The sequence below is a fragment of the Tripterygium wilfordii genome, chromosome 8 (assembly GCF_013401445.1).
Source record: "Tripterygium wilfordii isolate XIE 37 chromosome 8, ASM1340144v1, whole genome shotgun sequence".
Lineage (NCBI taxonomy): Eukaryota > Viridiplantae > Streptophyta > Magnoliopsida > Celastrales > Celastraceae > Tripterygium > Tripterygium wilfordii.
The window spans coordinates 2,153,636-2,168,647 of NC_052239.1; the positions used below are offsets into that span (position 1 = coordinate 2,153,636).

General features: G+C 37.2%; 1 protein-coding gene across 3 annotated transcripts; it reads right to left on the minus strand.

The window, feature by feature from the left end:
• Window positions 1–528: 528 nt before the first annotated feature.
• Window positions 529–13,208, minus strand: LOC120003996 (DDT domain-containing protein PTM-like). 3 transcript variants are annotated; one of them, XM_038853187.1, is made up of 9 exons: window positions 11,509–13,207; window positions 10,771–11,385; window positions 8,818–9,859; window positions 7,886–8,174; window positions 7,686–7,810; window positions 5,063–5,520; window positions 4,504–4,532; window positions 2,103–2,735; window positions 529–1,982 (listed from the first exon to the last, which is right to left on the minus strand). In XM_038853187.1, the coding sequence occupies exons 1-9, from the start codon at window positions 12,996–12,998 to the stop codon at window positions 1,870–1,872; spliced, it is 4,794 nt and encodes a 1,597-aa protein (XP_038709115.1). In that variant the 5' UTR covers window positions 12,999–13,207; the 3' UTR covers window positions 529–1,869. The 3 variants fall into 3 exon arrangements, with proteins under 3 accessions (XP_038709115.1, XP_038709114.1, XP_038709113.1); XM_038853186.1 differs by having other exon boundaries at window positions 8,755–9,859; XM_038853185.1 differs by having other exon boundaries at window positions 7,686–8,174; window positions 8,755–9,859; window positions 11,509–13,208.
• Window positions 13,209–15,012: the final 1,804 nt, after the last annotated feature.

Consider the following 15,012-nt stretch of genomic DNA (forward strand, 5'->3'; position numbering starts at 1 on the left):
TAAACCACGGATTCGTCTGCAAGTACTGGAGTGAGATTCTTCGGCCCAGCCCGATTATTAAAAGCCCATTCAACAATAACTTATTTTTCTTACGTTTGTTTTGAATTTTTTTTCTTTCTGTTTTGCACAAAAAGTAATTTTTTTTGAAATAAATGTAGAGTCAATCTTTGTTTTTAAATTCTCAAATTCTAAAAAATATTTGAAATTAGAACTCATTAAACATTTCTAAACCTTAAATTACAGAAACCTTAAACTCGTTTTTTTACGGAGAACCCACCCTTTTTTCCTGTGATGGAGAACTCACCCAAGAGTCGACCCACCCTATCCCTCTATAGTATATTCCGTAGGTAACGATACATCTCTATGCATATCTTAGTTCAGTCTCAATGCATATCTTAGTTCAGTCATAAATATAATCTCAAACATTACATAGGCTACAATTGGTGTTCGTACGCATGCATGTGTGCACTTGTGATTTTACACATATTTGAAGCCTTTGCAATTTCTAAGTGAACTCCACCAGCAAACTAGACAGAAAGCATTGCTACTAGACACTGAATACAGAGACTAAGAACCATTCCATATGTTCTACACAGCATTAATGTCATGTAGAGAATAAACTACTAGAGAAGGGATGAAGGGAACTTATGAGCAATATTTGAGAACTACAAGGTGGGGGGCAAACCAACCAAAGACACCAATTTTGATGGAAGAAGATGATATCTACAATTGTGGTGCTTAAAATGACTAGTCTCAAGCAACAAAGAAGAATACAAGGAACTTTGGAGCTTAAAGGGGATGCTCTATCCAGCTATCAAATCAGGAAAATTATCAATGTCCAAGGCAGATGCAGAATTACCATCTGTAGTTATTCCAATCCTGGGAGAATCTCTATGTGAAGCAAACAGGACTCAGTGACTTTAACACTCTGCAAAGAAGGATCCTTGAGAATGCTAAGAATACCTTCCAGACCTGCCAGCAGAGAAGTTCATGTTTCCACATTCTTTCATGAGTATGCAACACTTGAAAACATGAATCTGCTCTGTCAACCTTCAATGTAGCAAACAATTTCAGAGAACCTTGTAGCAGCCAATGGGGCCGATGGAGGTCAGCAAAGTCTTCTATTACTTGCTGAAAATGAATGACTCTGTGCATCACTAAAACTGTGACTATTAATTTCAACAACGTTATAAGATTTACAAGTGATTCCTCGCAGTGCTGGCAACCCTCCTCAGAGGGAAAAAAGATTGTTACTCTTATCTACTCTGGTAATGCTCCCGCCTAACATTTTATCAGACACCGTAAATACCGGCAAATGCAAGTCAATGAAGCCGAGAAGGGCTCAATTGCTTGGCAACTTCAGGATACTTGTTAGGCCATCCTTCGCTTTGTCATGCTGCATCATTGCTAATTTAGCATCTACATCTAATGCAATCTTGCAGGAAGGAACCTGCACCACATTATCAGATGTTTGATTGTATCAATGTATCCACGTTCTTCATAATATTTTTGTCAGATATTGTTAGCAAGTCTGGTTTCAAATCCTTGTTAGCGATTTCAGTTGCCTGGATTCTGCTGCTTGTGTACTAGTGCATGCCCATTTTCTGCATCTAACTTGAATCCAGAGCACAATTTCATTGCTCGTTATTAGCAGCACACCCATGAAATGGCAACGAAACTTGAAGATCCTTGTTTGCAACAGAATTATTTCCAGAATTTCATGGGAAAGAAACTTGAAGATCCTTGTTTGCAACGGAACTATTTCCAGAATTAACCTCAATCAGAGCAGGGACGATGTGACATTCTTCCTCACAACAACCAACGGTATTTTGTCCAGCACCAAGCTGAGATCCCTTAAATTCCCATATTTCACATATGCGGGCAAACTGGGGATGTCCTCTTAAGACAAACATGGCACCTAAATCCAATTAGCAAAGAAACATTCTCCATATTCAGCCCAAAAGCTTCTCCATGAAACCATTCTGCAGAATAATAGATGAATCAAGGGGAAAATGTAATTAACAAATGTAGAAGACAATTTCTTCATTAGTAAATCAATAGGCAGTCACCTAAACTAAATAAAGACATCAAAACATATTTACCTCCACAAAGTTCGCAGGCAATATAATTTGACGTTGATGTATATCCACCTCCACCACAAAGATGGCATTTGTGTTGATCAAGGTTAACAGTGATATGCTCAGAAGGGGCTAACAATATTTTACTCCTAAAAACCATTAGCCTCTCATCATCTGGCTTTCTGGAAAAGCATAGACCGTTGACCCAGTAACTGTAGTAAGCCTGTGTTCTTTTCTTGCGCCTCGAAGCATCTTTCTTTGATTCCTTGAAGTTCCCTCTTCTGGCCCTTACTTGTTTCCCTTTCTTGCGTCCTCTAGGTTTTTTATTTTGGAATGACACATATTTATTTTTTCTAGGGGAACGGCGCAGTGTTATGCCAGCAACAATCTTTTTGTTACTTTTTGATTTTACAGGCCTTGATAATGCATTTTTACTTACTTTTAGTTTCACTGACCTGCATTCTTTAGATGACTTTTTACCATCTTGCAGCTTAGGCTTCATACCTTCCGTGTTATTTTTCCCACCTTTTGTGGCCTTCTTCCCTGTTTTTGCATCAGTCTTCACACAGTTCCCCCCATAGCATCGGTGGCATGTATAAGTATATTCAGCAGCTATGGCCCCAGCAGACTTCCTAACATGCCTTCTATGAAAATATCCTGACAACATTTATGATTCAAAACTAAAAATCCACAAGTAAAAGGAAAGGAAGCTTAAACATCATATCTGATGAATTTTGCGTAGTCTAAAAGAAGTAGGGCTGTCAAAAGAACCCAAAAAAACCGAACCAACCGACCGTTTGGTCCGTTTCACTAATTTTCTTTTTCGAAAACCGACCGATCGGTTTTTTGCAAATAATTTAAAAAAAAAAAGTGTCATAAGCAACTTTTCAGCAGTTAATCATATAAATATTAAATGTTTCTCAATGAGAAATGACATTAAAAGAGCACGTTGCAGTGATATATAAAAGTTCCCCACACCAAGACCAACTTTCCATGTATTTTGATTCATAGCCATGTAGAATAATATCAACAAAGGGGCTCGGATCAGTAAATTCACGTCATTGACAGACTCTATTGCTGACTTTAATACTTTATGGTGTTAAAAAGGCATTACCATAATAAATCATATGATTCCATACTATACTCTACCAGACAAAGATCATTAAACTTCTGCAATAAAAAGGAGTAGGACACCCCATAAGAAGTACGAGAACATGACTTGGGGGTAGGTTATGATCTCTCTATATGGAAAAATTGTTTAGCATATCAATTTACAGGACCATTTTTCCCAATCCAATGTCTGGTCCATCCTAAAACCAGATATAAACCGGATACGATATTCCAGTTTTCATGCTTATTCCCAAATTCAGAACATTTATTCAAGCCCAACCTTACTCGAATCCCCTGTTTTCATTCGTAATGAGATAAACTGAAAATTAACAAAAAGTGTATGGAACATGTTTACATATGCAGATAAGGATTAATATACACACCTGCGTGCCTGTGCCTATGCCTATGTATAACAAAAAGAATAATTAAGAATAAAAAGCACAAATCATTATATATATATTTTTATAAACATATACATGTATGCATATATGCGATATAATTATTTAAAGAAAAAAAAAATTGGGTTGGCACTTCATAAATAGGAAAAGTTCCAAGTGGAAGAAAACAAACCTAATGAAAAGAGTGGAAGAAGACAATAAGAACAAGTTGAGTGCATAGCCACAAACGTGTCTACACTCTACAGCTATCAACAAGTGAAATCACTTAAATCCTCCAAAATCCCATTTCAGCATCCGGGTTCCAAATTTGGGTCCTCCTTTCATTCACCAAATTTATTAGCACCATTGCCTCTTCTCACAATTGTCGAATAGTTTTACCCCTACTTGGTCAACCATGTATGTGTCTTCACATTTCTAACAAGTTTTTTCAGCAACCTAATTCATCATGGGCCTGATAATTACCGTATCACAGAATTATTCCCTGTAAGGAATTCTGGGACTAGTTAGGATTCCACTTCTAGATTAAGCCCTCATTTACGGTATTGATCACCACCGATACCTCTTTTTACAGTCAACAGAAGAGTTAGACTCCTACTTGGTCAACCATCCATGTACCGTTACATTCCTAACATGCTCTTCTAGTAAAATTAATCCATCACGAGGCTTCATAATTACCTAAACCCATAATTGTTCTCAGTAATGACTGTGGCTAGTCAGTGTCCACTTATATTTTGATTGAACATCAACATCGCAGACATCTATGTTCAGTGTCTCATTTAAACTGATAATTATATGCCCTTTTCATTTAAAAAAAAAGGCCAGCAGAAGAAAAAACAGCAGATTGAAAATAAAAGTTTCAATGGAAATTAGTTAACGCATGAAAGTCCAAGCGCATCAGATGGAAATCGACTACTTACCATTGCAATATTGGCAGCACACAGCTTCCCTGGCAATATTAAAAAAGAAAAAGAAAAAGAAGAGAATGTTAATATGACATTCAGAAAAATTATGTTTCCACAATTTGAACCCGTGACACTTGAATTGCAATCAAACAACTTCACCACTACACCAAAGCTTTCATGTGTTAAACTTAATAGTTAATACAATGGCAGATAGAAATAGTATTTGAGAGACAATAGTCACTATGCGCTTCACAATTGAAGAGCGATACTAAAAACAGGAAAGCTTGTTATTAAGAGTTCAAACTTCAATGTCATAGCTGTAACAATTCCATTTTCATTTATTTTTCCCTTCCCCTCCAATTTACTTTCTCATACTTTTCTTTTTTCTTTTAATGATTACTCAATAAAAAAAACATGACTAGAATGGAAGTGTGTTTTTCCTATTACTTCAATGTTACATCATTCCATTTTTCTCATATGTGAAATCAGGAAAACCAATGTCAATAACACTAAATTGATGTCTTTATAAATTACTTAAAAAGATCATTACAAGTACGAAACAATTATGCAATACCTGATCAAAACATCTTTGTTACAGTGTCCACACTGATAATACTCCGATCTCTCCGCCTTTGAGAAAAGGTACTGAAACCCCCGTTCCGTCGATGGCTTCTTCACTACTCTAAGTGTCTCAGATACTTTATGGGAACTCATGTTGCTGGATTTACGAGCAATTCTTTTCTCTTCAAAACTTTTCAAAAGGTACAAGGGCACAAACGATTCGTTCAGCCAATATTTCTTCCTTCCACTAGAAGATTCTTCAATCATGGACCCATTTTTCATGATAACATCAGGTATGGTTTTTCTCTTGCCAAAATCAAGAAGGTATTTCAACCCTTCGCCTTCTAGACACTTCCTTCGAATGACAGCCTTCTTGAACAGCCTGACTGACTTTTTGAATTCCTTGTCCAGCTTAGATAGAGGATGCGGATTGATTTCATCCCACCTGATGATTGAATCAAGCTCTCGAACCTAAAACAAGAGAGATTAATGAGCCAAAGTTCCACAAAGCAGTAAGTTGTGAATATGTTGCAAAATTTTCAGAAGTCAGTGACGCAGATTTCCCTAATAATGACAATTATCAAGTTGTCTAATCATATGAATATCACTTTTCTAGTTACCTTGTACATAATCATAATAAAATTTTAAACAAGAAAAAAAAGGGAGGATCCAGCCAAATATTGGAAATAAAATAATTTTTTTTAAAAAGCTCAATACAAGGGTGACAGAGGAAATGTTAACGGTTACAAAATTAAAATATGCAATGTAATGCGAGCAATAAAAACTTACTATCCCATGGGATCTTTTGCATGAATAGTTGGACTGAGCAATGGTAGTTCTAGCATGAATTGTGAAATCGCACAGCATTGCTAATATGATTAATAAAGGGTATTCATTCAAAAAAAGAAATTCTTATTTAGGATTCATGCTTGAGTTTACTGTAACAAGAACGAATGATGAAATAATTACTACAGAAAATGATTTTCAGAACGTCTACGATTTCATTTTCCTTAAAGGTTTCTTATTTAGAAAAGGAAGATAACAAAATTTTCGGAATGTCTAGACTTTCTTGATTGACTATCTCTCTTTTAGGAAATTTCATTCACAATAGAAATCCCTCTTTTCTTACAAATTGGTTACATCACACGAAGATGAAATCACGAGCTGGGACTATAACCATTGTAATCTCATCCTCAACTTGTTTGCACTTTTTTACCATTCATATTTAGGATCTTCACTATTTCATTTTCATAAGCTTCCACTTAAACAACATCTTACTGTATTGCTGTTGTAGCAATTCAGATGAGATTTTAAAAAAAAATTACTTGAAGGCGAGAGGCAGCATTGAGTCGGAGCCTAAAGAGAACCTGGAATCCATATTTCTTTACTGGTCATTGTTTTGCTTGTTTCTTTCCAAAAACAGCATCCATTAGTATTTTAAAAGCAACCTCCAACTTTTTTTTTTTCCTTTTCCATTTGTTTGGTTTGAGTATGATATCCTTCCCCACAAGCTAGCAGCACTCTCCTTCAAGTGGTGAAATCACTCATGACCTTAAAATATCAAGAGAAGTTCAAAACATGTATTTCATCCCGCAGAGGTAAGTAACTATGATGCACCACAGGGATCGGAATTACAGTCCGACGAAAGCTTTTGTTAATCTAGAGTGATCCAATATTGGGATGATTGGGTTTGAGAGTATTGACAACTGGGCTTAGGGCTAGGATGTGTGTGGTTCTCAAATGGTTGTGATCTTAAGGCAATTGGCTTTGAACAAGCCCACTGCTGTACTTATTTGGGAGCAACTAAAATTAGGGTTGAAAGCATGAAAGAACAGAGAGAATAAGAGAGTAACAATTGGATGGAGTTTGAAATCAAGAGAAGGCAAGAAAAACATACTATTTTTACTTTTAAAGCCGTGAACAAGCACTTAAGGCTATTGTAGCCAAAATGAAATGAAGGCTCAGAGAGAAAGAGAAAGGGACAGAAGAAAACACATCAGGCATGAATGATCCAGTCTCATATATTCAATATCCATAAAATAAAAATTATGAAAAGACAAATAAAACTCATAGATGCTTCTGAGAAAATTTTAGGCATTCCTTATACTTAAAAGACTATGTAACTCACAGATCTGTGGTTAAAAAAAATACAAATATAAACAGTAAACAGTTAAAATGACAACAATACAATTTGCCCTTGTTTAAAAATGCACCTCCTTAATGGGGAAAAAACTTACACAAGTTTTAAAGAAAAGAACAATTAATTTCGTGTTCTATATCATGCAGCCTTGTTCAATCGGTTCTTTCTTGTTTGAGAGGATTATTCCTTTTCTGGCCCCTTTTTACTGAGTGAGGAGTAGGTCAGGAATAGGATTTTCCACTCGGGAGGAGGAAAATTTTAATTAAAGGAGCAACATGCCGGTGCAACCCAATCCAGAAAAGAGATGGATGTAGAGATGGTCAATTTCCTTTCCCACCCATTGCATTTTATCTAGTAAACTACCGTACACAGATTTCAGAATACAAGTTAATCAAAACCACCAACAAATTGGGAAGGTCATGACCAGGCTTGAATATCAGTATTAAGAATAATTCAAATGTTACAAGAGAAAACGAGGCGCTCCAGATTACCATACCCGCAAAGCAAGCTGCTCTACACTTGTAGATGACTCAACAGAAGCTCTCCATGCAATGTATTTGCTTCTCCTTGAAAAGTCTGTACCCTCAGGATAAAATATTCCCGGTAGTTTCGTACAACCAGCTGCACAATTTAAATTTAAAACAAATTCAGAATACCAAACCAAATGAATACAAGAAGCCAAGAGAGATCGAAGACCTTGTCTGGCAGCCCTGGACACCATAGAGCGAGGTAAAACCTTCCAATTGAACAACCGCCGAGAAAGTTTTCCACCCCTCCACCAAAACATAACAAGTCCACCAGCAGAACGTGAAGAAGGGTTGGCCTCCAAACCTGAGCACCTGCCCCTTTTTCTGCCAACCCCATGCTTAGAAGATGAGCGTAAGGAGGCAGTCACATCATGAGAAGCGGAACCCATTGTCACCATGGAATCCACATGCTTAAACCACTCGGGTGAAAGAACAAGGTGGTGCAGATTTGATTCTAGCTGCATAATTCCATACAGCAACAAAAGCTAAGTCGCAAACTTCTATGATGATGACAAAATTTGGAATAACTAAGGCCATGTCAGGCCAAAATCCACCAATCCAACCAAAACAACAGAGAATGAAACCCAATTAATTGCACTAAAGGAATCTTAGTTCTCAGGCAAGACAAGACAAACACATATTATTGGCCACTTTTGCTTACAGCTGAGATTTTTAGAAACCAGACAGAACTACAAAATTGAACAGTATTACGTTGAAGAAATTCAGTTATTAAAACATCAGTTGAAATCAGGCCCAGCTAGATTGATAAATTAGTATGGGCTGGGCTAGATTGAGCATTTCTTATCCAAATAGGGTTCAAACTTCAAAGTATCAACTTGAAGCCCAAAACAGGCCACAGATATTCCCAATGCTACAACAGTGAATCAGTCCAGGTGCCTCTTTCTTATTGATACTCTATTTCTTTGCTACTTTAAAAAAGAATAGTTAACTGACTGACTCATCCACACTTTTTTGTTGCTCTTCAACAAGAGCACCTAGGACCATAAGTTCAACACAAATAGAAAGAAAATCACTTACAGTAAGCAACACATGTTTTGCAGAAACAATATCTGATGCCCTGAGAACATTTTTACGCCAGACCTTTGAGTAATGCGGATTTAGCCAAGGACCCAATAGTAGCCCTTGCAAACATTCTTCAATTGAGAGGATGTGGTAAATGACATCATTTAGATGGTCATTTCTCATTTTTTTTGAGTGAAAGCCGACCAAATCACTTCTACACTCTTCCTTTAGAATGCCTGAATTCATGTTAAACAAGCAATCTGAGTCATCAGTTTGAGCTTTGCAATAAAAGCACCACCCACACTTTTCATTCTGCACATTGACACTTAGATTCTGAACACTTGACCAATATAACTTCATTGATTTCTTCCAAATGGCCGTCATCTGTGACGAAACCATCTCCTCGTCTGATTTCATGAACTCTTGACTGATTTTACCCGATGAATTATGCAACAACTCTTCTGCCACTGAAGAGGCTACATGAGCAAAACAGTAACTGTTAACATAACCAGTTCCACTCTGAACTTGTAGAGTGTCCCCTGTTCTTTGTTTCTCGGATAGGGGAGGTACAGGAGGCGTGGATTCTACATTGTCATCTCCTTTGATATTCAAATTAGGAGATGACAAAGAACTGTCTTCAAGAAACTTTCCAGGCTGCTCAGTCTGATTCGAGATTTCAGCAGACATATTAGAAATGCCAGGCCTTTCCCTTTTGATATTTGGAATACCTGAATTTTTTTGGGTGGTCCCAGCAGATCCCTCAGAACTTACATATTGGATTTCCACTGCATTCTCCGAATGGAGCCTCACAGACTTTGAAACCTCAGTATCAAGTTGATCTGAGAACGGAACAGACTTTTGTTCTGTTTTTCTTGCACTGGGAGTATCATCCTTAACTGGAAATGTTTCTGGTGTGCACATCTCTGAGCACACAGTCCGGTTTCCAAAATCCACATTACTACTTGCTCCATTTGAGCGAATAGGGATGTCCCAGTGTCTGTAGATTGCCTCTAATATGCTACTATACAATCTCTCTGAAACCTTGAGCGCATCAACAACAACATTCAGATCGTCTCTGTGGTAGTAATTGGATAATAATTCATTCTCGCATGAATCTGACCTGCAATGCAAAAATTTCATAAGGATGAAAATTTAAAGCAAGATCATATCAGAGAACCATACAACATGCACACTGGAAAAATGTAACTTTATCTATGCAAAAATGTTCTTAAACTCACCAACACATAAAATATACAAATGAGGTCCTCTGAAGACCAACAATATATGACATATGGGTAATGGAAAAGAAATACACCAAATCAGAAAAGAACGTAAATAAAAGGTAGCAGCATAAAGTGCAGAGCATCGCAGAGAAATACAAAAGGATACCTTAGAAATAAAAAAGAAAAATAAAATAACAAGTGCAAATGAACCAAACCAAACATATCTAATGTGTCCTTTTTCCAAATAATATAGGCAACCTTGAACTTTTCACTGCTAAGCATATAAATGTATCCTAGTCATAATATCAGTCACTAGGAAGGAAAAACATATACTAGACTACTCAAGAACTATTGATATCATTAATGATTAGAAGGCCCATAATCATGTAAAATGAAACATAGTTTCCTTGTTTGAGAAAAGTCAACTCTCATACATACTTGACAATGAAGTATATCATCCACTGTCTTTTGTGTCATTCCCAAGGAAGTTTATGCTATGATATCTACTTCTGCAATAATAGTCAGGGCTATGATCCCTTGCATGTGCTCAACTGGGGTGACAGAATTCATATGCAGTAGAGCATTGTACTCATGTACTGTCAGAGTTCATTTGTGCATTATCAGACTTAGGTTCCTAAGTGATTCTTTTCTTGATAGATTAGTTAAATGATGCAGTGAATACATTGCAGCCATGTAATGTACTAGCTAGTTAATGATAAAATAATAAAAGCATGTAAACAAAGGTGACTACCACAAATTTTTATGAAAAAACAAAATTTGTCAACTTCATAAAATGCTGAAAACTTACACCAACAGGTAGCCACAGCTGCTAAAATACAAACGACCATAAGGATCAACTCCCAACAGCACTCCTCCACGAAGAGACTGACGAGATTTCATCCAAGGTTTATGCCTGTCAATGGAACACTCAGGGCAGTACCACTCACCTTCTGGCAAAGAATCGCCAGCAACCCCAACACACTTTGAATGATACGCAGCAGGACAACCATCGCAGCATATTAAGTTTCCATCCATCTTACAAAGGCAGCATTCATCGATATTCCAGTCAGTCGTGTCATTTACAACGTCCTTGGTCAAGCAATAGACACCAGAAACTTCTACAGCAACCTGTCTTTTCTTGTGAACCTCTATGCTTACATTCCTATCAAATTCAACATCAGGCACAGCTGCCGACGATCTTCTAATTATCTCTGACCTTATCACTTCTACCTCCATCATATCATCACACAAACACTGAAGTATCTCAACCTTTACTGATGCAGGCTGTTTGTAGTAATCACATTCAAATGGCTTCAAGTCACAGAGATTAAATTCAGGTTTGCTTCCTAAACCGAAAATTAGCAGGTATTCGACCATGAAAATGGGCCACGTAATAATGTCTAAAAGTTCCCAATTTTGATTCCTACATGAAAACTCAATGAAGGAAGTATCGAATCAAAGTTAGCTACAAAATAAAATACAATGATTAAAACAAATAAAACTCAGACCCAGGATGGAAATTATACACAGGAAAGCAGAAAAATACCTTAGGCAATCGGAAGCAGACTGAGAACCCTCACTTGACAAATACTCCAAGTGCTTTCTTAGTATTTGCAAGATTGAAACATGAACGCAATCAAATAATGGAGTAGGGAACTTGCAATTCAATGCCACCACAAAGTCCTCCAGCTCAAAGGGGCTTAGAAATAATAAAGTACTGAATGATCTTAAACAAGAATATACAGAAAAAATCTCAAGGATGGGCATTCCCTCCAAAACCAAATGCCCTGAAGAAGGTGGAAGTTGCTGCTTCGGAGGAAGAATGGTAGGATCGTCTGCCTGTTCAACACTGGAAATCAGTGGTTTCTCCTCTGTCGCAGAGCCAACCACTGTAGCTGATAAATCATTGGCCACAATACAAGGTGCCATTGCTGGAACATCATATCTACCAGACCCTCTACGCGCACTTCTCCTCAACACCCTTTCTGCTGTAGCATTCAAATTATCTGAAAGCTTTCTTCTCTTTCTCCGAGAGCTCGCCTGCCTATCACCACTTCCAACATCATCTTGACTGTCATCTTTTAATGTGTCATAAGCCCTTAAACCATTAACTTCCAATAGCGAGACAGTCATTTTCACATCTCCAACAGAAATACCATCTTCTACCTGATTCCTGTCAACCAACCCAAGATGCAAATCCTCAGACACATGTAGTTCTATCAATGTCCCTTCAACATTGCCACCATGGGCATCGGGTCCGTCAAATCCGCTGCAAGACGCCCCCTGTACCTTTAGAATCGTTGAAGTACTTTCCTTCATTTGTCCTTCACAATCAACAATTGTATCATCCTTAAGTTCCTCGTCAGCGCCCAAATTCAAGTCAAAGCCAGATTTCCTTTTCTTCAAACTTCCCTCCAAACTTCCCTCCTTCAAATTTTCCTCCATCTCAGGATTCACATTTGAATTCAAATCAAAGCATTTTCCCTTCTCCAATTCTTGCTGAAGGTCATTATTCAAATTAACCCCAACACCTAAATCATCCTCATCAGTTACATTCAAATCAAAGCCAGCAGCATTTAAATCAAACATGGGTTCAGAATAATGACCCCCATCATTCAAACCACCATTTCGATCCAAATTCGTATCCCCTACACAAAAAGAGACACTTCCGCAAAAACTCCTGTCAAACTCACTTCCATTCTCTGGCAACTCCCCAACCCCGCCATTCAGATCAACATTTCCACAAAACTTACCGTTACCTGATTCAGAAGTCTCCCCTTTCTCGAGCTGCACCCAACGCCGCTTCTTGGACTTGCGGCCGAGCCTCACCCTTTCTTTCACAACCTCCTGAGCTGGAGCTAAGCTCGGGGAAACCCCCAGGAGAGAAGCCACCACAGGCAATTCGAGCTCCTCGGTGTCTCCGTACTCATAGATGATCTCGAAAAGGCCAGAAGCCGAGTCGTACGATTTCACGATTCCGGCGAAAACCCCAAAGCCAGCAAATTCTTTGTACAGCGTCTTCCCCACGTATTCCATTTTTCACCGAAAAAGCCAAAAAAAAATAATCACAGAAGATATTAGGCATAAAAGACCAAACCAGATGAGGAAATGGTGTTTGAATCTCGGAAAACGTATCTCTCCTGTGCTTGGGTTTTAGAGAGGGATGAGACTCTGTGCCTCTCTTTCTCTCTCTACAGTTGCCGTGAAGAGAGAGCAATTGAGAAGCTAAAACAGAGAGGAGAGGAAAGGAAAGGCAAGGAAAGGAAACAGAGAGATTTAAGAAATTTTGTTTTTTACCTTCAAAATGAATAGAGATGACATTTCTTGACGAAATTCAGTCAAACTAGTTTTGTAACCGTCGGATCTAGGCAAATGTGCAATATGATGATTTTAAAAAATTTGCATTAACCAATTTTGATTTAATTCTATAAAAACAATTATACCAAGATCTTATCAATCTATGTGAAGATTTCGGTTTTGTGGTCTTTTCTGTTTCCTTCTATATATTCTTTTTGCCCATTTATGACATATAATTAATCGCATAAAAGCTAATTACACTAGCCAAAATATCCAACTAGGGATGACAAAATTCTATCCGATCCGAATGATCGAATTTATCCGATCTAGATTAAATCAAATTTGAATATAAGTTATATGTTCGAAATTTGGGTCCAAACATAATATTTTTATCCGATTTAAAACTGGGTCCATATCAAAACACATAAATTTTGTCTGATTTGCCTATCCGAACCCTAACCCAGATTAAGGTTGTGTCCGATTTACTTTTCCAGATTTAAACCAATCCTAGTTTGATCAATTAAGTACGTTCGAAATTCAATCTAGGTTAGAGTCCAGACCTTTAAATATTTCATAAACACGTACTATTATTCGATCCAAAACCGAGCCTAATTTTTTTTTTTGCCCCTCTATCCAACAGTCATAAATTCCTACCCTCATAAAAGCTAAGTAGACCAGCCAAGTATTTACCATTTGATTTTCTTTTCCATGTCTAATTTTCAATTTATGAATCTACCACATATGTTTCAAAATTGTTACAAGGTTGACATCGCAATTCATTAACGAGAGCCATTGTTGGTTGACCCATGAAATATGAATATATTCAAACTTATCATTGTTTGTTTTTTTTTTTCCAGTTCAATTTAAATGGTTACAAGACTGAGAAACTGAATCATGCTAGGTCCATCATAAGGTATTGGGCTGGAAGGTTACAATTAATTATGTGGTCAACTAGTCATGTTTTATACAAATGATAGACCATCTAATACTCTAGTTGTCACACTTTCTTTTTATTTGATTATTAATTTATTATGATTCTTTTAAGCATTTAGAATAAATCTATATCTACATACAATACAATACTTAAAATCTAGAACTCATACATTGCAGCACCACGTAGTCAATAAATTTATTATTTTTTATTACTCAAAGACAATTGTATTTAGATTCCATAAACAGAAATACGGTAATACTAATTTGATGATAATTCATATTACTGTATTTAATTAATTTTATGTATTATATATTTATATTCGTTAAAACTAAATTTTTTATTTTATTTTATTGACACGTGCAGCACATTGCGCGAATTGAATTAGCAGCATGGATCATGATTAGATCCACAGACTATTGGATGATCTAAACAAAAGCAAAAGCAAAAGCAAAATATACGTTTGGACAACATACCCCAGGATGTGATGAGTCGACATCGAGATGCCAAACGACTCCGTCTTGATAAGAGCTCTTGGAAGTCATCAGCCTGTTATCCTCGGTGCACCTTTGATCCGCTGTACACCTTTGATCCGCTGTACACCTTTCGTCTCTGTTTGACCAGTTGGCCTCACAGTCAGGCAGGCTTTTACCATTACGCTCATGAGCAGAATCTTAGCTTGAGCCTACCTTCGCACACCTGGGTTACTCTTTAAGGATGCCGATTCCTCGTTCAGACATGACAGTAAAGTAGTAAACAATTCAGAAGTCAGAAGTCAGAACCATCTCTTCTTCACCTTGACAAGGTCTCATGCCTAATTCC

What these genes read in the sequence shown, in the direction of transcription:
- LOC120003996 (XM_038853185.1), bottom strand. Translation starts at nt 12,998, where the DNA reads ATGGAATACGTGGGGAAGACGCTGTACAAAGAATTTGCTGGCTTTGGG. An exon ending in AACAAAGATGTTTTGATCAG is followed by an intron (nt 4,533 to 5,062) that starts GTATTGCATAAT and finishes TAATATTGCCAG; the next exon opens with GGAAGCTGTGTGCTGCCAAT. An exon ending in TGCCTGCGAACTTTGTGGAG is followed by an intron (nt 1,983 to 2,102) that starts GTAAATATGTTT and finishes ATTATTCTGCAG; the next exon opens with AATGGTTTCATGGAGAAGCT.